Source organism: Cyprinus carpio, chromosome B9 (genome assembly GCF_018340385.1).
Source record: "Cyprinus carpio isolate SPL01 chromosome B9, ASM1834038v1, whole genome shotgun sequence".
In the NCBI taxonomy this organism is placed as follows: domain Eukaryota; kingdom Metazoa; phylum Chordata; class Actinopteri; order Cypriniformes; family Cyprinidae; genus Cyprinus; species Cyprinus carpio.
The window spans coordinates 8,468,630-8,491,485 of record NC_056605.1 but is presented as its reverse complement, the minus strand read 5'-3'; the positions used below and the strand labels follow the sequence as shown (position 1 = coordinate 8,491,485).

The window sequence follows — 22,856 nt, the reverse complement described above, 5'->3', positions numbered from 1 at the left end:
CTAATAAGAGAAGTAGTCACCCTTTTTTCCACCAAAATGGGATAATATCATAACCATGTTGCATAGAATCGGGTATAATATGTGTACTTCCTCTTCTGACGTTTTTATTTTGTAACTGCGCACGTTCTTCACCCGTGCTTATGCGCATGCGTGACTCCATCCTCTGGTTTCTTGTTTTGTGCTGCGTTTATTTTGTAGAGAGCATGCGCAACGTCCTTTGAGTTTCAAGAGGGATCCGTTTCTGGTTACGAGGGCCTTTTTATTTTAGTGGGCATGCGCAGTCTCGGGATTTGGTCTTGCGTAGCTCCAGTCCCGACTCTCAACTGATCCGGTTTGGGTTTTTGTAGGTTCCCGTGTGAACTTTGGTTCCTTCGGCGCGCGCGCAAGTGTGATGTGCGTATAGTCTCGCCTCCCATTTGTACGCGCTTTGTTTGTTTGAACGGTGCACTTAATAAGAGCAGACATCGTGAAGGCCACCATTTGTGTGCGGATTTTTATTTCCACGTATCTGTAAGAGCGAGGGTTTGTGTTTTGCACTAATGTCGGTGGGCCTGGAGTCTGGGTTTTCCAGCGAGGAGGTGCTGAATATCCGCTTCCCTCTTCACCGCGCGTGCAGAGATGGAGATGTGGGCGCGCTGTGCTCGCTCCTCCAGTGCGGCGCAGATCAGCTGGCCGTGGAGGACTCTTTCTACGGCTGGACTCCTCTACACTGGGCTGCACACTTCGGCAAGGTACATAATCACATTCACTTATGAGCAGCATGTATAATTGTCACCTGGATACAGTGTGCACAGCGTGCTTTATTAACCAGTTGTTACTCTTTTAATAAAATGCAGTGTATTGCATCCTTCATTTATTCATGCATTGTAAAGTCATTGGTGAATGATACTCAAACTGCATCAGAAGATGATAATGGGCTCGTGCAGATGTCATCTGACTTGTGCTGACGATCCAACGTTAGCTGATCGTTGCGCACACGTTCAGTGATGAACTGCATGCGGTTTGGCTTGATCTTTCTTTTCGTTTCAATTTTTTTTCTTCATTTTCTTGTTTTAAACAAGCTTGTCTTGTGATTTATTAAACCGTGATGAAATAATTTGATGAGTGTTACACTTTTTAGTGACTTAGTTAATAGCTTTCAGTGATTCAGATTGTTCTTGCATTCGATTTAATTATACAATGCACATGTAAATGCAAAATGAACAAATATATTGCATATCATTTATTAATTTGTATTAATTCTGATGACCACATCTGAATAACCGGATTTAGAAGCATAATTAGATACAACAACACAGTAAAAGATCTTATTTCTTTTCATTTTTGACACAATGACATACTTTTCAACTGCTTTTACTCATTCATGAGTGTTTTTGATTCCTTTTGAACCTCCTCACAGCCCTTTTCCGGAATATCGAGCTGCATGTGTGGTCATATTTTGACAGTATTTATCATTTAGTATCATAAGTGTCATTGTGTATTGTCACCTGTGGGTGTAGTCTGTCCTCGGGTAATGATGTTGAACTTCAGGTTTCCCTCACTTTCTAAAGAGCTACATTATCTGTTATGTAGCTGATGTTGTATTCTCAGATGTCTTGAAGTTACCCAACCAGATGAAGTATGAGAGCCAACAGGCTGATATAAACACCAACCCCTAGGTTTATTTTTAGAAATGAATTACTGAAAAGGGAAAGCATTTTCTCCATTGCTCAACAGGATGCATGCATGGACTTGCATTTTAGCCTTTCAGACTTAAAGGGAAATTCCTAAGTGTTCGTGTGTGATCAACAGGGTATTAAATCAAACTTTTTCCAGTTGAATTATAATGCCGAATCTGATATGACATATATATATATATATATATATATATATATATATATATATATATATATATATATATATATATATAAATGTATATGTAAGTAATGAGCAAGTCATACATCTCTCTGTTCTGGTGCCACTCCCACTTTCTGTAAGTTGTTGGCTTGATCTGGATGGATGTAATGTCTTCCACAGCATGGGAGTGTCTAGAGAAGAAAGGTTTAAGGCACTGTTGACTACATGAATAACAGGAAGAGTCAGAGTGCAATTTGAGATTTTGCAGGAACGATCATCAAGGAATGTTGAAACAAGAATAACCATCTTTGATGCACTAATGCTTCCATTATGTATCAAATACAATTGTTTTATTACCCAAGACCAATATTTAGCCCAGTTGGATGAATAACAATAGTGTTGTAAAACCCTTTCAGCTGATAATAAATAATGGACCATTTTACGGACTGTGATGACACTTCCAGTTATTGATGTAAATCTAGCAAAGATTTTTATTTTTTTTATTTTTAAAAACGTATGCACATTTCTAACATTCTGCCAGAAGAAATAATTGTTAACACTGCTAAATTTGCACAATGACAAAGCTGACATCTTTCTCTCTTCTGGCCAATGTAATCAATCTAATAAATAAATATATATATATATATATATATATATATAATGCACAGAGCAGGATTGCAGAGCAGGAAAAGAAATACACCATAGCATTTCTGCGACTTTACAATTAATAATTATATATTAATAATAATATTAATTAATTAATAATATATATATAAATTTCTCTATATTTTAAAAAAAGAAAATTTGCAAAGCCATAGAAATGCTATGGTGTGGTTTTTTTTTCCCCTCTTGCTATTGGAGCAATGCTATGTATTATATTATTTCATAAATTCAGTTATGCCCTCAAATTAAAGATATGTGGGCAGAAAATACCCCTGTATGAGTTTTTGTCTTTTATTTATTTCAGCGAGAGCAATATCACATGATTGATTTTCTCCTGAATATCACGAGTTTAAATGTGATTTTATACAACAGATCGGTAAATAAGAAGTTGATATTGTGTTATATTTTAAACAGAATATTACGTGTTTTTGTTAAATTTTGCAGAGAATATATTACCTTTAAAGCCACAGCAGAACTGTTGTGTCTCCAGCAATACAGCGGTGTTTAGTTTCTGAATGAAGCTGTTCTTTGAACGAATCGTGTGAATCAATGATTCAAAGGCCCATATCATAATGAGAGTCGTTTACTGAATTCCTGAATGAATCAGTCGTTTGAACGAATCAAATGAATAAATTTATCCCCACCTGCTGGCAGATTTATTTTGTTATTTAGAGTATTATTTAATTTAAAAATAATAATAATAATATTAACATTAAAGGGGTAGTTCACAAAAAAATAAATAAATAAATAAATAAATAAATTCTGTCATCATTTACTCAAACCTGAATGACTTTCTTTCTTTTGTGGAACATAAAAGAAGGTGTTTTGAAGACGGTTGGTAACAAAGCTGTTTTGGTTACCAGTGACTTTCATTATATGAACAAAAATACTGAGATGTTTCTCAGATTATCTTCTTTTATGTTCCATAGTTTATGTTAGGCCGCTGTAGCCTAAATGTTTATGTGTAATAAATTTGATGTTGAAAAAAACTCTATTTGCAATGTCTAATTGATACTTTCTCATTTAACACAAAAATAGCTTTAAATAATCTTTTGTGGGTATTTTCACAGTCAAATTTATTTTGCGATCAGTTGTGATTAATTAATTGAAACATCATGAAATTAATTCGATAAAAAATGTTAATCGACTGACAGCCAGGGATGGTTTTATTTCAGTAATTTATCTACATCTCATTTGCTATAATTAACTTGTATTCTAAATAAGCATTTATGTGTTGTATTTTATATATCGGAATAAGGCCTGCAATCCTGCTCTGTATATTAATATTGGCATCAGCTATTGAAAAGCCCCTATCAGTTGAGCTCTTCTTAAAGGCCCTTTTCCCTGTGTCCTCTCCTGTCTCACAGCTGGAGTGTGTAATGCGTCTGGTGCAGGTGGGATGTGGTGTGAACTCTGTGACCTCTCGGTTTGCCCAGACACCTGCTCATATTGCTGCCTTCGGGGGTCATCCTCAGTGCTTGCTCTGGCTGCTGCAGGCAGGAGCTGATATAAACAGACAGGTAAGACATCACTGCGCTATTATCAGATTATGTATGAGACACCTTTTTGAAGGCGAGCATGCGGCACTTCTTTATTGACATGTAAAAGTGAGCAAACATGAAGTTATGTGAGAAAACAGAGCAAGAAGTGTCCCAAACTAATAAAGATGAGGAAGAACTTGAAATAACACAAAGCATTGATTAGCAATGTCACAGCTGGCCACATGACTGTTTTACAGCAGCTTTGAATGTGATTCTTCTGATCAGAAATTGGACTTTGTACTTTCCATTTTATATTAGTACCACTTTTGCCACACTTGCAATCATAGCGCTATGCTGTTTCAGCTGCATACTAATATCTTCGTGCTGCCCTTCCACTTTGACGCCGAGTGCTTTAATTGCTTCAAGGATAGCGACATTAGACACATCACCAGTCAGATCGTTTCCAGGTGATTTTTTTAGCTTTTTTCCCACTTTGAGATTTAAACGGAGTGGATGGGTCGGAATCATTTCCCTGTTCTCTTTTACATTAGAACAAGAACACACACACACACACACACACACACACACACACACACACACACACACACACACACACACACACACACACATTTATTTAACTTAAGGTAATTAAGTTAAATAAATAAACTGTATACAGTCATACAGTTATACAATCATTTTAGATGATAAGGTGAATTACACCTTAAACAATATTACAATTGCCATTTTTGGTCAAATTTAACAGGATATTTAATAGTGCGTTAGGTGCTTTAGTCAAGCCAGTCAGTTTTCATATATAATAATAGTTATGTAATTTAGCTTAAACATTTGCTCATTTTTGATGATAAGCCAGACTCAGTCAGCCTCAGTACTGAGGCCCTCGGCCCTTCATGACTAGCTGTTTTACTGTGTTCATGTACTGTATCACTGTGTTTTCATGTGTTCAGATTCAGAATGTAGAAATCCCCATCAGCAGCGTGTGAGCATATTTCTGATTGTTCATGTATTCTCCGCCTCCACCATTCACTGGTGTGCTGCAGCAGAGAAATGAGATTACTAGGCCATTGTTACATAACCAGTGATGTGGTCTCCAAATATAGACTAGTTTCAACATTAATGATTTAAGGGCATCGCCCATCCCGTCGACTGATCTCTTACCTAGTCTTGTCTTGTACTGCGTGGAGGAATGTAGCTGGAGTGAAAAGCAGCCAGGCATCAGTCTGACCCAAAAAGAAAACACAAGTTTAAAGTCATTTTAAAAGTTGGATATATTAAAGCTTATCTATCTATCTATCTATCTATCTATCTATCTATCTATCTATCTATCTATCTATCTATCTATCGTAGATATATCATATATATATTATTCAAATTAATTTAAATACGAAGCTTAAAATTAATTGCCACTTCATATTATAATAATAATAATAATAATAATAATAATATGATTATATTATATGAATTATAAACAATTACATTTAATAAAATATAAATATAATAAATAAGTAGTTGCAAAAGTCGGGCAATTTTGTCTGTAAAATTCTTTGGCTGTAACTGCTTTATTTTTGGAGCGAGCGATACGGGGGAGTGGCTTCATTGTGTCAGATATATGTCACTTTGCTCACAGCTGATTGGTCCACTTTGGGTTTGTGATCTCTAACCCAGAATAAAACCGTGTAGCCTAAGTTAACATGGTGACGAAACCTGCAAAAAAAAAACAACCCATGTTCTTGAGCCCGAAAACTCAGTTTGCTCAAACTAAAAGTGAACTTACCTGGTTAAAAACTGAAACCGGCTTTGTGCTACAGGCCACTGCTCCCAGCTGGTGCTTTAGATTCTCTGTCTGTTTTGTAGGACTATGTTGGAGAAACCCCCCTCCACAAAGCGGCCCGTGCTGGCAGCATCGACTGCATTAACACGCTCCTGGTCCAGGGAGCCAAGGCAGAGTAAGTCTTCTGGAACTGCTGCTCTCTCTAACTGTATCTCTCTCTTCCCTTGCATCAACCCCACTGGTGCTTCATTTAAGAAGGGCTCCATCAAAACCGAAACATTGATTCTCTTGATTATAAGGGTTTTGATTTCATTTCTTCCACTGCAAGATGATATGGTGAACAAAAGACACTAGTGAATTATAGTGAGACCGTCTGAGGTTTCCCTGCTCTTCTCTATAAAAACAAATGAACCCTGTTGTCCTGAGTGGTAGAAATCTGACTGGTTTTCAATCTCACATTTTTACTTGATTTTAAAACCTGAAAGCATGAGTTACAAATAAAAGAATATCAACTTTTATGTTTATTTTCTTATTTTAATGTTTATTTTAAACTGATAAATTAAAAACGAGTTTGTAATTTGTAATATTTTGAGGATAAAACATTTTAATAGAATTTAAAATGATTAAAATTGTACTAGATGACATTTTTATTCAGAAAATGTATTAATGAACATTTTAAAAAAGGGTTTTTCTGAAATAAGTTGAAAGGCTTTATATTGCTTTTATTGTTATTTTAGTTTTTATGACCTATTATTATGAATGTTGACTTAAGACAAAATTGTTAAATTATTGTAAACCTTATATTGAAAGGATATTGGTTGAATTGATTGAGTAATGCAGTTTAATTGTTTTGCCATGAATGTAGTCATTGCTGTATTAATTAATTAATGAAAGATTTAAGCCGTGAAACAAGGCTGCTACAATTTGTACCTACAGACAGATGTTGAGTAAATGGATGTTTAAGTACAAAAAGTTGTACACTTCTGGATCAGGGCATGTTGTTATTATATGGCTATTACTGCACCCTTTTACCCTTATAATATTTTAAATGATTTTATATTTTTTTTATATATGATTTTTATATATATATATATATATATATATATATATATATATATATATATATATATATATATATATATATATATATATGATGCATATATTTTTTTTTTTTGAAATTGGGGTGAAATTGCGATTTTTTTGGTTTGAGTTTGTTGGTTTATTTTGTTATTGTTATCAAAATAACTAAACATTATATTGAACTAACAATGAACAGCATTTTTGCAGCAATTATTAATTTCAATTATTAAGTTAATGTTCAGAATTATGTTATTGTTCAATAATGATAGTACATTATGAATAATTTTACAGTTTGAAATGTTAATTTAAGTACATATGTACACTTGAACATTAACTAAAATTTATGACGGAGTGTTTATTTACACAAAGTGCAAATAGCCCGCTTTGTTGGCAGAGGCTATTTAAACTAACTCCGCCCACCGATATATGATTGGGTTAGTCAACACTAGAAAAGACGATTGCGAAACATCAGTTCCATTGACATCGGTGGTAAAGCACAGGCTTTTTACGCGATCGAACCGAGTTCGAATCTGCCTTTTGCTGAACTTTTTTCCCCTCCTTTTTCAAATCTCATATCACATCAGAAAGGCATTTATTTTCAATAAAAATTAAGGAAATACAAAATTTGAAAATAACTTATCGGGTAGGTGTAGGGAGGGATTTATTGTCCCAGCAATGTGGCATCCATTTAATAATTTGAATTTAAATTATAATTTACACTCAATACATTATTATTGCTTACTGTTAATGTAATGTACTACAGTACTGTAAATAGCATCTATCGCTATTTACACTTAGTGCAAATAGCTGCTGCCAGTTAATAAATGCTGTTCTTGTATTGTTCATTGTTAGATCATGATACCTAATGCATTAACCGATGTTAACGAATTGAACCCTAGATTCAGTGTTGAACTTGTGTTCTTTTTGTCATCCAAGTTAAAAATGTGATTTTGAAAAGTGACCTAATACACACAATCCATTTTGAAATGTTTTTTGATGGAGCTCTTCTGAAATCTGTGACCAGATTTGGTCTTACTGGCTTAATTTTGCCTAAATGTGAAATGTATTCTGAATTCAGTAATTTGATGATCTCTATCATGTCTTCTATAATCCCCTGTGAAGTGCCGAGGTAATATCCTTTTTGTTTCCTTCACTTTTTGATTTTAAATGTCTTGCCTTTTCAAGGTTGTGAGCTGTTGCACATTTCCTCATAGCTCAAAAGCAAACAACTATTACTATTTTAAATTGCCCTTGGTTGCTTGGTTTTTTTCCTTGTTGGGAGATAAGATGAAATGAAGTGTGAGAGACCCCATGGTATTTTGGGGGAAATTGAGCTCCATTCAAAATGTCTCTGCAGTGTCATTGTATGCCTAGGAATACAAGTTTTATTGCATTTTTATTAATTTTATAAGTTACTTCTAGCATTCTAAAGCTGAATTCTAGCTAAACATTATTCTATCTGAAGTTGAGCAAAAAATAATGCAAGGACACACAAGAACAGGTCTGTTTGATTTTTAATTTTGCAAATAGAAAAACTAGGCAAGTAGTAGCCACATAGTGTTCGTCAAATGCTGGGGTGTCCAGTCCTGCTCCTAAAGGGCCACTTTCCAGTAAAGTTTAATTTATGCCTGCCAGAACACACCTTTTTAGTAATCTTTAAAACCTTGAGCTGCTTCATTTGTGTTTGTTTAGGTTTGGAGCTAAACTCTGTAGAAAACTGGCCCTTAAAGGGATAGTTCACCTTCAGTTGCTGGTCCCCATTGACTACCATAGTATGTAGACCAACTTAAGGTGAACTATCCCTTTAAGGATTGCTATATGACTGTCATATGCCATATACATGTTTAGATCCACTTGACAAACTGTTCTTCAACACTCATTTAGATTTAGGCTGGTATTGCTATGAGCTGACCTGCTAACACAGATTTTGTTATAAAACATTCTATTTACTTTGCAGAGTGATTCTGATGGAAGCTCATGCATTATTAATGCTGATTATTTTGCCAAAAGTTCTCCAGGGTGATGCAACAAGGCATAACTACACATGTGTAAGCTCCTGTGTGTTGTGAGTTGTCAGCACACACATAGAGTGGTGCAGAAGTGTTCTTGTTGCTCATTCTTGAGAAATGACTTTCACCATTTCATGTCTCTTGACAATGACAAATGCCACTTGGGAATTTATCGAGGCATACTTTAATAATGATGGAGGACATACTGAAAGACTGGAAATAATCTGATGTTCCACAGAGACACCAACCACTTCCTTTAGTGACTAAACACTAAACACTTCCTTTAGTGACTAAACATTGAATATAATTTGGATCAATTTGTATAATTTATAATTTTATTTTAAACTTAGATTACTAGATCATGAAATATGTGGTTAGTAATTCATGTTTTTTTAAAATGCTTTTTAAATGCATCTTCTATGCTCAGCCATCAGTTGACTGAGGTCAGATAAAGTCCTGCTTTGGAAAACAGAGGTCTGGTGTGTTTTGTGGAACAGCAGGTACAGTAATGGGCTTGCCAGTGTTTCTTGCAGGCTTTTGGTCTATGCAAATTCACACCGCAGATGATGTTCTCCTCTTTTGAATGCCATATGGTTGTGCTCAGCACAACAAACATGAATATCATTTGTAATGTTTTTTTTGTTAATTCATTTAATTATGGTTGGTGTTTATTTTAAATTTTTTTTTTGTTTGTATTAGTTGCATTTTGTATCTTGAACCAAAAAAAGATTGTTAAATTAATAATTTATTAATCTATGTTAATGATAATTTTTATACATTTATAAATGTGTATACATTTTATACATAATTTTTGTTCATGTCTTTCATTAATACATAAACATCAATGTATGCAACTTAAAATGTTAAAAATTGTGTTTGTATTTTAATTATCATTCACATTGATTAATAAATGCTGTTCTTTCAATGTTCATTGTTAGTTCAGGATACCTAGTTCGTTAACTAGTGATAACAAATTGAATCGTATTGTAAAATTTTGCAATAAAACTAGATAATAAAAGATAATTGCTACATTGTATAAAAAAGAACAATAACAGTTATGTGCAAAATTTACAGTATACAAAAGACTAGAAAGCTGCATTCTGTAATTGTGATGTGGTAGTTGTTAAACCGTACACAAAAACTGTTTGGCTGAATTGTGCACTTCACAAAATTTAATTTCACTCCCAGTCAGTAAAAAATACTTTAAATAAATAAATAAGAGGAGAAAAAAAACAATGTAAATCCACTTCTGCATTTAAGAAATTCCTCAGTTCAAGGGTAGCACAAATTTTGTCAGTTGATATTATTCTTAGTATAATATTTTTATTCCAATTGACGGCGATTAGCATTTTTATTTGATAAACTTGTATTTTCAGAAACAAATCTGTGAAATAAGTTATCTTATGAATGACAAACATTGTATTGCTTTATCCATGAGTAACATGTGGCATTCAAAATTAGGAAGGAGAAACATTTTGGTCTTGGGGAACTAGGGGTTGTTTTTAAATGTTCAATCTCTATTAGTGCATGTTGTCTTTGGGCCTTATTGGAAATGCTTTTGAGATAATGATGAAATGTGCATTTAGCAACCACACAAATAGGACTGTTGATGTTTGTTTTTATGGCAGTATGAACAATGTTTTAAAGTCTTACAGTGGTAGTGGCACTGAAGCCCCAGTCAGAAGACAGCTACAGTGTGTCAGATTTACCCATTCAAAGCTGAAGAGAAGGATTTTTATAATATAGGCCTAGTTAGGAGATTGAGAGGAGCGAGGGTTTTGGGTTTTTATTTTATATTTTAAAAATGTATTTAAATGTTTGCCTTGACTCCTAGAAAAAAAATATGATTCTTCCTCCGGTAATTTCTTTTCTTTTCTTTTTTTTTAATAACTAAATAAAAATACCAATACATTAAAATAATTAATAGCTATTTTCTTTCACATGTTACAAAATGTGGAACTTCAGGTAACTGGATTTAAGATGGGTTTGTTTGATCCTTCTCATTAATGGCACAGCCCCACAAACATCACAATAATCCTGTTCACAATATTACCAATATGATACATGCAAATTTAGAAATATCCTTAGTATTTTTTTTTTTGTCCTTTTCAAAATCTCCATGGGAAGAAAATGCAAAACTGGATGTTTTATCGGTTTCCTCCCTACGTATTTCTAGTGTTTACTTTAATTGATTTCTTGAGATCTGAATTCAGCTGATACTTCTTCTAATAGGAACATGTCAGCCACCAATGAAAATATTCTCTTGACAGCAGCACCATATTCCTTCCTTAAAAGTTGTCAAAAGAGCACCATTTCATTGTGATGTCCAGAAATGATATTCCTTCAAGATCTATTGGACTGAAACCAAAATAATGTGAATGGCATGGAGAAGACGAACTTAACATTGCCTTAATGTATTCCCAGCAGACTAGAACTAGATTAAAAAAGGCTTATATTCAGCTTGTTGTTTAAAAAAATGTCCTCTGTAAGTTTCCTGAAGAAATGAAGAATCTTTGAATCAGATTGACAGTGATCAGTTGTATCCACCTATGAATATGTTTTTTCTTTTTCCTATTGGACATCTCCAGACGGATGTATTCCTGTTCATGGCTTAATGGAAAGACTTCCCTATGTTTTAACTTGATGGATGGACACACTACATACAGTCTCTCACTGAAATCTTGATTCTTTCTTCACTGAAATGTCTTCAATAATTTCATCTTCACCAGAAATGTCCACTCTTCGTTGTCTACCGAGTACAAACAGCCAAGTTCTTCAAAGAAATGTGCTTCGTCAGATCTTCTTTCTTCTGTTCTCTCTCCTTCTGTGATGCAGAAAGTTTAGCACTCCCTTGTCCTTTAAAACCTCAGGGTCTCAGGACGTGGTTTAACATATACCTCAATCAGTTCACTTTGTTCAGCTTCTAATGCTCTTTAGCAGTGATGTACACAGCTTCAAGTGTACATTTTGTCTTTCTTTATTACCTAGTGGAGAGATTTCAGATAAAACATCCAGTTGAAATTACCCAGTGTGCTTTATAAATTGTTTAAATGTCCTTAATGTAGTGTGAATTTAACTTAAGTACCAGAACTTATTTAGCATCTGTGTAAATTTAACTCATTCAAGCGCCAAAAGTACGCTGTGCCTTAATAAGAATATGATGTTGCAGCCATTACCTCGACTTAACTCTTAACTCTTATGCAGACAACACAAGTCTGGCTGAAGCAAATACAGCTGCTTTTTATAATTTCTCGTCCCTTCAGTAAAGTCAAATAAATGAGAAAAACACAAAGTTTACAGTTTACTATAAACCATTTAAAAACATAGATCCTTTTGCACAGACTCTTATCTTATTTTTTTCTTCTTCTGTCATCATTCTCCCAAAGCCCTCGATCCAGAAGTCTGGCAGGACGTATGTGGTTCATAAGTGTGGTTCAGGTAGCATAATAATAAAGGAGAACAGGGTAAAGCATAGGCTTAAATATCAGCAGGGTTTGCATTACTAGATCTTAAACATATGAGTAGCATTACTAGTATTTTGTTTTAACCTGTCTGCATCTTTTATTCTGAGACTTTGTTCATAGAGACAAACTGTTTGTATTTACAATGTCGCCTGTAGAATTTACCCTCTGATATATGATTACCCTATGATAAAACATGTTCTTTTATGAATCATCTGTCACCTTTGTCCTTATGAAAGTGGCATGATGACAAAAGAAATGGAGATTGCATTTTGTTAAACTTTTACGGCAAAATTCTAGAGAACGTCTACACATCTCAATGTTTTTGCAGCTATTGAATTCGAAATGACTTGACTTTTTCAAGTAATCCTAGAAAAGGGGGGGAGAGCATTCCAAATAGACACTGCTGACTCACTCCAAGTTCCCTCAACGAAACTGCACTGTTGTGGCATTAGGAGTGTGCTCACTATCGCTCCCTTCAGTATCAACACACTGGCAAACTGTTGAGGTATTTCATGCGGTGATTGGTTTTACTGATAGGACATTTTGTACCTAGAACTTTCAAAAGACAACGTTTTTTGTTTGTTTTTAATTTTTAGATCTAGTTTTTGTTTTTGACCTGCATGCTTTGCTTAATTGTGCCCTTAAATCAATGCAGTTGATGTATATTAATTTCATTTTTACATTTAATGTCTGTTTGTTTTTTTTGTAGACTAACCATAGGACGTATCTGTAGGACAGGTCTAATCAGTCCCTTCTTAGTCTCGTCCAGAGTAAGCATGGTTTGATGCTCAGGAAGTTATGCGTTAGGGCTCAACCAATGGAAAAGAAATTATGAAGCGAAAATAGAGAGTAGCAAAGCATATCAGGAATGAAGAAACAAAATGAATGCTTCCGTTTCAATATTTAAATAAAAATTTCACTCATTTGCCAAAGTGAAATAGTCTTTTATCACAGTGATATTTGTTCATACAGTATTGAACACTGAAATTACCAGGAAACAGTGGCAAACCTGGCAGGTCTAATGTGTGTGTATATATAAATGTATCTGACTTTCAATGTTAGAATATTGTCCAAATTTGCAAAACTGGGGAAGTTAAAGGGATGGTTCACCCAAATATGCAATTTGTCATCAATAATCCACCATGTCCTTCCAAGCCTATTTGACTTTTGTTTATTTTCGAAACACAAATGCAGCCATTTTATTGAAATTAGATCTTTCTGTCCCACCCACCCAGTCAATTCCACCAAACCATTTGATGCTTTATAAAGGTCCTAAAGAGATTGTGAAGTATTCTGAAGAGACACGTTTGCTTTATTTGATTAACAGATTTAATTGATCTATTTATTCACTTAGAAACATTGATCATTGCACATACAGAACATCCAATATGGTAAACGGAAGCTCGACCGTACGTGCTTGATGCATGAGAATAAAGCTTGTGCGTCAAGCAAGCACATTTGAGCTTCTGTTTCCCATGCCATTTGATGAACTATGCATGTTCGATGAGCATCAGCGTTTTGGTCTAATGGACTTTTAATGGAGGAACAGAAATATCTCAGCTTTCATTAAGATGTCATCATTCGTGTTTTGAAAATAAACAAGATTTGTAACATGAGGGTGAACTATTTTTGAGTGAACTAACCCTTTAATGTGCAATTCCATAGTTTTAAATAAAATTAATGCCATGAAAGTAGCTGCATTTGCAATGTCGTATCATATTTTTGAGTGAACTAACCCTTTAATGTGCAATTCCATAGTTTTAAATAAAATTTAATAGTAGTATGTCCCAAATCATTGTATGTTTAAAAAGTATGCCAAAGATTCCCGGATGGTCTACTACTTACGGTTAGAATTCGAAGTGCAGATCGATGCGCACTCTAACGGCAAATATTGCCCACAACACATTGCGAGGTGAACGAGGATTCAATAAGAACTACAAACACGCATTAAAAGTGTTAAAAAAAACTCCAAACATGGCAGATATATGCGACCAAAGATTATAGAATACCCAAGACATGTCACTCGTATAGTTTAGAATGGGGTAAAATGCAACGCTCAATATGGCCGCTCAATCGCAGGAAGCCCCGCCTTCTGAATGAAAGAGCCAATCGCTAATTGGTAAATCGGTGCTCTTAGGACTGCGCACTGGCTGATCTAGACTGAAAATTTAGCTTTTAATAACGATATTTTAGCAAAAATAACAGCATTTATGACAATTTGTCAGATTTCTTATTGAGCCATTCGCAGATTTCAAAATATGAAATTCCATACAAAGAGATAAGAGTTGAACTTGCATGCCCGAGAGGCGTTTCCAAGATGGCTGCCGAGTGACATGACTTGTTTTAAAAGGACGTGACCAACGGATAGGTAGATAAACAGATTTATGTGATAAATAATCAATGTCTTACCTGATAAAAATATATATTATAATATAAATTTTATGTTATCCATGTTATATTTAATCTGCAGCAACACTGTGAACTTTTATAATGATACGGTTTGGTCATTAATTTTTAAATGCATCATTATGCAAACACATGAGCAGAGTTCTGGGCATGATATACCCGAGACTAGCAGATCAACGTGCCTCTTCATTTCTCTCCAATACGGTAGGAAATCAAATTAAACAAGATGATTGACAGGGCAGTTTAAACAGTGACAGAATGCACGTAACTAAGCAACAGAGCATCTGTTAAAGACGTAGCTATGACGAAGTAGTATGTACCAAAGCTTGCCTACTATTCTTTTACATACTCAGAAGTATGTACTTTTTCTTCACAAAAAGAGTACATACTTTTAGGGCATAGTATAAGAACCGGTTTGTAGAAAAGATCCAGACTTCCCATCACTAATAAGTAGGCGAATTGGGACGCAGCAACATGTCTCGCAACAGCTGAAGTCTGTCTACACTGGACGCGACAAAGTAACCTTTGAAAATCATTTGAAATTTGTTTCAATACGTCATAAATAGAATGCAGCAGCAGTTTTCTGTCGTGGATTTGTCGCGCCGCACCGCATCCAGTGTAGACGCGATTGGACTAATTTTGAGTAGAAATTGGGTGGGTTTTGTTGCAAAAACCTGTCAATCATGAACGGTAATGACGGTACTCGCGATTGAGTGGGCGACCACTGATGCTAATGCTCTTAGTTACATTTCTAACATTTATGTGTTTAGAAACAATTCCCTGAATTGAATTTACACAGACTTAAAGCGCACAGTTTAGGCTAATGCAACATATTAAAAAGCATAAACAAAACACGTTTCTCTTGACAGCAGTTTACTAAAAGAAAAAAAACTATATTCTGTACAAACCACTGATCTATAATAGAGAATTATATTATCAATATGTATAGATCAGTGGTACACACTCAGAATATTCACTCAAAGGATGCTGAAAACTTTGCAAGGGTGTATGTGATCATACTGTCTTGATTTAATTAAATTACTACATAGCCAAAATACTAAAATATGTCTCAATTCAAAAAGCTAAATAAATATACATAACTTATGAACTGACACACTTCTAATTTAATTTTATTTAGATTGTTAATAATAATAATGAGAATTAAGATGCAAATGTTTAACTCAAGTAGCAGTAACTAAATATAAATCAAGGTAAATTAATAACAGCATAGGTTTTCCTGTTCATGTATCTTTTACGTTTACATAAACTGAAATGACCTCTAATTAAAGATGCTAGAAATCTGATCTAACTCTGTGGACAATATATAAACAAAACAGTTTTCAGTAAATCTGGCATTCTAAATTCAACTGACATAGTAGTTTCAGACATCTAATATCAGGGACATTACACATGTGCAAGAATATTACATATACTGTTACTGGTATTTCAAGTAATATATTATCTGTAATATTCATGATTGTCGAGTTGTTTTGCTGCTGCAATTGCAAAAAAAAAAAAAAAAAAACTTTCAACCGTCAAAGTAAAATGTGCTATTTCATAGATACCTAATACAAACTTTATTTATCATTCATTGAAGTAATATTTACCAAGAATAGTTGAAATAGAGTTGTAATAAAATTTATAATTTAAATACCTATTAGTGTTATCGGTACTTAAATGTAAAACCTATACATTTCATAAGCATACAGATCATTAGCAGGAAATGAAACAAGTGAACAAAATGATCTTAATTATATTTTACTTTTCTTCTCCTGTGTATACAACAGAAATATTCAAGTCACTCACAGAATCAGGCCTATACACAACAGTAGATAGACTGTTAATCAATTGTCCATATGATCATTGTTTTTGTTTTGATAATGATTTCAGATTTCTCGCACCTAAGAGGTTCATTCTGAATTGAGAGACCTGCCAGGGTGGACACGTACCTTCTGAAGCGTTTGTAAAAATGTCGTTTTGACATCAGAACGTCCGAGAAGCATTCATATTTTTCTTCTGATTTGGGTAGGAATAAGTGGGGAGGGTCTGTTCAATGAAAAATGTTTTTTACTTTATTTGTTGGAAATTGTATTATTTTTAGATGTTTGATTTTAAACATGTTTTATGTGTTGGAATGAATGTGTGTATGGACTGTGCTCTAGTTAGAGATTAAAAAAAACAGGTCTGAATAATTATTGTGATTTATATATATATATATATATATATATATATTATATATATATATATATATATATATTATATATGTATATAATTTTTTTTTTTTTTTTTTTAAATAATGAATCTGTGAATGAACAAACCTTTTCCTAAAGCCACAAGCAAACCCCTTACCTGATAAATGACACTCAATGGTAGCGCATACAGGAAATAAGTTCAGTTGATTGTTACAGAATAATGATTGGCTTATGTAGCTAGCACAAATTTCACACAGATTCAGATTCATGAAAATGAGGTTTTGAGTGACTGCCAGCATTTTTCTTCCTCTTTCCAATCAGAATTCCAAGGTTTTGCACCCAAGTATCATGTCCTCACAGTGAATTGCTCATACCTTAGACATTTATTCCCAGTACAGTGCTATTGATGTCATTTAGCAATGTGTAAAAGGTCTTGGACAGTTCTGGAGGCACATCAAGAGCACACTTTTTCACACTCTTCCTAATTAAACACACAGTTCAACTCATCGGTGGAGATTCCCTGCGTCTGAATGTACCTTCTTCCCTACTATCATTGTTTTCATAATACAGTAGGCAAGAAGTTCACGGATAACCTACTCTGATGTGCACATCTGATGGACACTTTACTGTCCCATGAGGCCACATGAGAAGTGATGAGAATGGACGTTATTGTAACTGATGCTGTAAGTCACATGACAACATGCCAGATGTAGTATGTCTACATTTCATTTATCCGACACATATTCAGACCTGGCCTATATAGAACATACTTTTAGAGCATCTAGTATCTCCGAAGACAAATATGGGATTTGATAAGTACACTCTAAAAAAAGAAATGGTGCTAAATAGTGTTATGTGTGGTTATTTGGATAATAATATTTTGGTGACTGAATTAAGTTTTAAATAGGGTGTATATCTTTAAAGATCTATATCTTAACCACCCCAAAGAACCACTGATGAACCATTACAGGTTCTTATAGGTGCTATATAGCACTTAAATTGTTTTTCCCTTGATTACGAGCCAAAGAACCACTTAACGGTGCGATATAGCACCTCAACTACCACAAAGAACTGCTGAAGAACCAATTTTTGTGTGTGTGTAGCCATGTGCTTATAATGGGAAGATTTCAACCTCTGCAGCTTTAATTTGGAGACAGGCAACTTGGATCATATTTCTTGATAACCAGTCACATTATAGCCTAGACGTAATTGAATTGGTTTTACAGTTGTACGACAGCTACAACATAACTGCAATATTTTTCAGCATAATCACTAAAATAGATCTATCAAAAACAAATGTTTATTGGTAAACTTGAAGATAAGTTGACAGGTTGATTTACAGGAACACTGACTTGCTGATCTGTTCTGCACTGGATTCAGTAATATTTTCTTAATGGCAAGTTGGACTGTGAAATGATGTATGGTTAGTATAAATTGCTCGTATTAACCCCATGCAGTTTAAATTGTAGCTGGTGTAGAATAGTGTTAGTACAAACAAATCTGATTCAGTTTTTTGATGTTACATGTAATAAGAGTGGAGCAAACGCTGGCAGTACTTTAAAACCCATACTGATACATTTGTTATAACAGAGAACACAAATAAAAAAGTGATTAAAACTACTCAACACATTATTGGTGTCTGTTAGAAATTATTTTGGACTATCTGAGGTTAGTCTGTGTGTATTTACTGTATCGCGCTGCCAAGAGTCACATTTCTGTATTCTCACTGCATTCAGGATAGAAGTGTTAGCAGGAGCTCCAGGGGTAAGTGTAAACGCTGTTATTTTGCCCTAGATTTTGTTCATTCATGTATTCTGTTTTCTTCACTGCAATAGAAAATGGCTATTGATGCCAAATACACCCTCAATCCTTATTTCATGTCAAAGTTTAAACACACTTGACCCATCAATGCTTTATAGTATCAACGTTCACCATTCAATCAAATCCTTCTCTTAAAGGAGCCAGGATGCTGTTCTAACTTCCTCTACTTTTTTTTTTTATCTTTGAGTGTTTAAAGAAGAATTTCCTGATCAGGTCTTGTTTTGCCTTGTCGCTTCTAAGCTGTACTCTTTCAACCATGAAAATGAAGATTCAGCCAGCATAAAACCTATTGAGGATATGAGTCTCTCTTCACAAAAAAAAAAAAAAAAAGAAGAAATCAGAAGATCGGCGTGGTGTTTTTCTTCATCTCACAGCTGTGGTCAGGACACTCTTATTACAGATTGAAGAAGTCCTCTTTGAACATCTGCATTCTTCTGTCTACAGTTATTGGCTTCTTATTGCCACTGCTTTTACCGTGTTTATTCTGGTGTGGCATTCTTTTACTTTGGGCACATTCAGATTTTAACTAATAGCATTATTTCACTTTAAAAATATGAAATGTTTTTATTAAAAGGTTCATCTGTTGAATTGAAGAGAATTCCTGGAAAATCATTCGGCAGTGCCAAACCACTTCTCATTTGCCAGTCAGTATTGCCACAGGCAAATATTTCCCATTGACTGGTGTAATCAAAATGTATTTTTATTCTTAATATCATGTTCTTTGTGTGTGTGCTTCAATGATTTTTCATTTTCTATTGCAGTCGAGACATCACAACATTATAAATGTTTTTAAACAGATGTTCAGTGATTTATCCAGTATTTATTTTTTTTCCTTTTTTTAAAAAATGTCCAAATTAATTAGGGTTTGAAATACAGAAAGGGAAGTGTGCGCGTGTGTGTATGTGTTTGTGTATGAGTGGTTTACAAACACTTGCCTTTACCAGCAGTGTTAATGCACTAATTTTATCATTGCGCAGCATGAGGAACGCTAGTGGACTGACCTCCGCTGACCTAGCCCATGCCCAGGGCTTTCAAGAGTGTGCCCAACTGCTTTCCAATGCCCAGAACAAGCAGCTCAATCAGCTTAACGGGTTCTCAGCCAATGGCTCTGTGTGCTTTGGGGACCGCAAGCTAATCCAAGAGCGTGGCATCCTTAATGGGGTTCCCAGCCGAAAAAGGTCTCTTGATTGCATGGAGTCTAATCTAATTAAAAAGGCCAGAACAGATGGTACGTCTTTACTGAATGTTTAAAGTTTGATTTTAAATTTGTGTGATGAAGTTGGGTCGCCACTTGCTAACGTGAAGGTGTCATTGCAGATCTTGGTTTTCAGCCGATGAATGGAGTAAACGGATCCAGTGGAGAGGACCAGATGGAGAACATGCACATGGAGTTTGGCCAAGCGCTGAGTACCCCAGGTGGGAACTGTCTTCTAAATGGACCCTTGCCTTTGGGGTCCAATGGCTACATCAGTCCAAAGCAGGACCAGGGGGTTCGAATGGAGAGCTCGTCCTCTCCAGTCCACAGAGAGTCAGAGATCTTCACCGTGACCTCCATGCAGATACCATGCCGTTGCACTAACTCCTATGCCTATTTGTAGGAGCATTTGCCTTGGCTGCATTTAAGCTCTTTTGGTGATGTGTGTCTGGGAGGGAAAATAATTTAATTTGGCACACATCATATGTATTAAAACACCTGATCATAAGTTGCTCACACCACCCCGTCCTTTTAACTTTTGGTGGAATGCACATTGTTTTAAACTACAACGGAGAAGGTGTTTTAAGTGGTAGGAGCAAATCATGTTGAGTTTTGTTTTGCACAATAACTTCCCTGAATGCCTTTTTAATTTTTTATTGTGATTCTAATGCATTCCAAAAGAAATTAAATGTTTTTTTTTTTTCTGCTCTCTAAAGTACTTGCATTATGTTTTTATACCCTGAAATCTATACTTGGAAAGTATGTCTTAGTATGACATTGATTTCACAGCTTTTCTTGTGAATTGTATTTGCCCCGCCAAATTCCTGACCTTGAGTTTTGTAACATAGCTGGATTTTGGTTTAGGCTGTTGGTTAATACTTTTGATATGAGTAGCCCATATCATGTTCCTGTCAAGCAGCAAAGAAAATTTGAAAATATAAAATATTGTGCTTTTTTTTTTCAAAACATTTAATTATCTTGTTCTGCCCAAGCATATCTTATCATGAATGTATAAAGAACATCTACAGACCTTCGCTGTGCAGCATTCATATGTGTGTTCTTGTAAGGAAGTCTAGGTGCTATTCAGTCACTTCTTTTTAACTATATTAGGTTGTAGTTGTTTTTCTCTCTGCTGCTGTTATTGCAAAGTCTGTTGAAGAGGGTCTGTTTTTAGATTTATTGTATCTGCAGTCTCAAGTGTTTATCAGTCAGGAGGTTATTATATGAGGGTAAAAGTCTTTTTTTTCAGCTAATATTTTGCATAGGATTTCATATGTAGTGTAGAAAATATTTGCTAAACTGATTAAGTATGAGAAGTATGAATTGAGACAGAGGTGATTCATTAAATGCATTGTACTTTCTATAAATTCATATAAAAATTGTAATTTCACTCTGAACAAATGCCAGAAATTTTGCACTGCACATAGAATAACGCATGATTGCTGATTCAGAATTACAATAAGTGCTCATTCAAACACTGGTTATGTGGGACACAGACATACTGTTCGTGTAAAGCTACAGGATGCCTAAGATGGATATAAATGTAATTTCAATACACATTAAATGTTCTCATTTAACAATCAACACTGACTCTTGAATTTGTACATATGAATAGTATGTAAGAACATGTTAGCAAAACAAAAAACACTTGCAAGTGTTAATTCAATACTGTTTTTGTAGATTCTAATGTGGCACACGTGTATCTATTGGTTTGCACCTTCAGTAATCTCTGGACTATTTTGCTGCCTCCACATACAGTATAACATAAATGAGATTAAGAATTAAGCCCTGTTATTTGAATCAGAGTAATATTAATTTACAAGACAGAATGTTTAATGTCAAAGCTAATGTAGGACAGTGTGCCAGAGTTGTGTTTTTGTAGAGTTGAGCGATATCATGGCTTGAAGCAGGACTTCAATTTCAAGTTCAAATGTCCAGATATAATCGTGTTATGTAAGATGAACTGAATGGGGGATATTTATGCCCCCAAAAATTATATGAACAATGTAGACCTGTTGGAAATTGTTGTGCAAAACAAAAAACATTCAGTTAAGAATGCAGAAGCAATCCTAATCTTTCTTTAATGAATTATAATTCATGTGTTCTCTTTGACAGCAGGACTCCCATTAATTGGACATTGCCATCCTGTGCAGCACCTCAGTGGAGGTGACCTGAGGCACGGGAACGTAAATGGAAATGCAACCGAGGTTGAGAGTGGTGATCATGTTGGGACTGTGGGTGTCTCCTCACATCCTGGTTGCTTTGACAATGGCCTTCATTTTGGGCATCATAATGGCTTCGGAGACACGGCTGAGAACATGGAGGACGCCAGCAGTCAGATAGAGCACCGCAAGTCAGTCAGTGTAGAGGAGCAGTATGACCACATCACCTTCAACACCATGCACCTCTACCATGGGTGTTAGGACGTCCCGTCCAGACTTGTATGCATTTTATATATCCATAATGAATGTGCTGAATTGCTTTAAGTCCACGTCCTTTTAAATGGACGCTGTATTTGTATTTGTGTTGTTTAAAAAAAGTGCAATCTTTTCTAATTTGGGTCATTTAATTGAGTTGGAGAATCCAGAGGCTGTTCTTTTTTCATGCAGTATTTGTAAGAACATTTATTGTATTAATCGTGCCTACATATTGACATCTCTTTCTTACATTGTAGTTAGAGCTGTGTGTAAATAAAAAGGGTGATGAGTTGACTGAATCATTTGTATGGTTTTCTACCTCACAACCTCCACCTTATTTATATTTTGTATAATGTAATAAGGAACGAGTTTATTGGTTTTACTAAACTATTTGATAGTATTTTGTAGGACTTCCAGAAACTTCTAAACTACCGTGCTCTCTTTATAATTTATAAAGTGCCAATATCTGCCTTCCCTCCTGATTATTATCGAATATATGGTTG

At 34.8% G+C, this 22,856-nt stretch overlaps 1 protein-coding gene across 2 annotated transcripts; it reads left to right on the top strand.

The window, feature by feature from the left end:
* The first annotated feature begins 191 nt into the window (after nt 1-191).
* ankrd10b (ankyrin repeat domain 10b) lies at nt 192-22,652 on the top strand. 2 transcript variants are annotated; one of them, XM_042730881.1, is made up of 6 exons: nt 192-731; nt 3,867-4,019; nt 5,853-5,944; nt 19,719-19,969; nt 20,059-20,157; nt 22,052-22,652. In XM_042730881.1, the coding sequence occupies exons 1-6, from the start codon at nt 540-542 to the stop codon at nt 22,357-22,359; spliced, it is 1,095 nt and encodes a 364-aa protein (XP_042586815.1). In that variant the 5' UTR covers nt 192-539; the 3' UTR covers nt 22,360-22,652. The 2 variants fall into 2 exon arrangements, with proteins under 2 accessions (XP_042586815.1, XP_042586816.1); XM_042730882.1 differs by having other exon boundaries at nt 196-731; nt 22,055-22,652.
* Nucleotides 22,653-22,856: the final 204 nt, after the last annotated feature.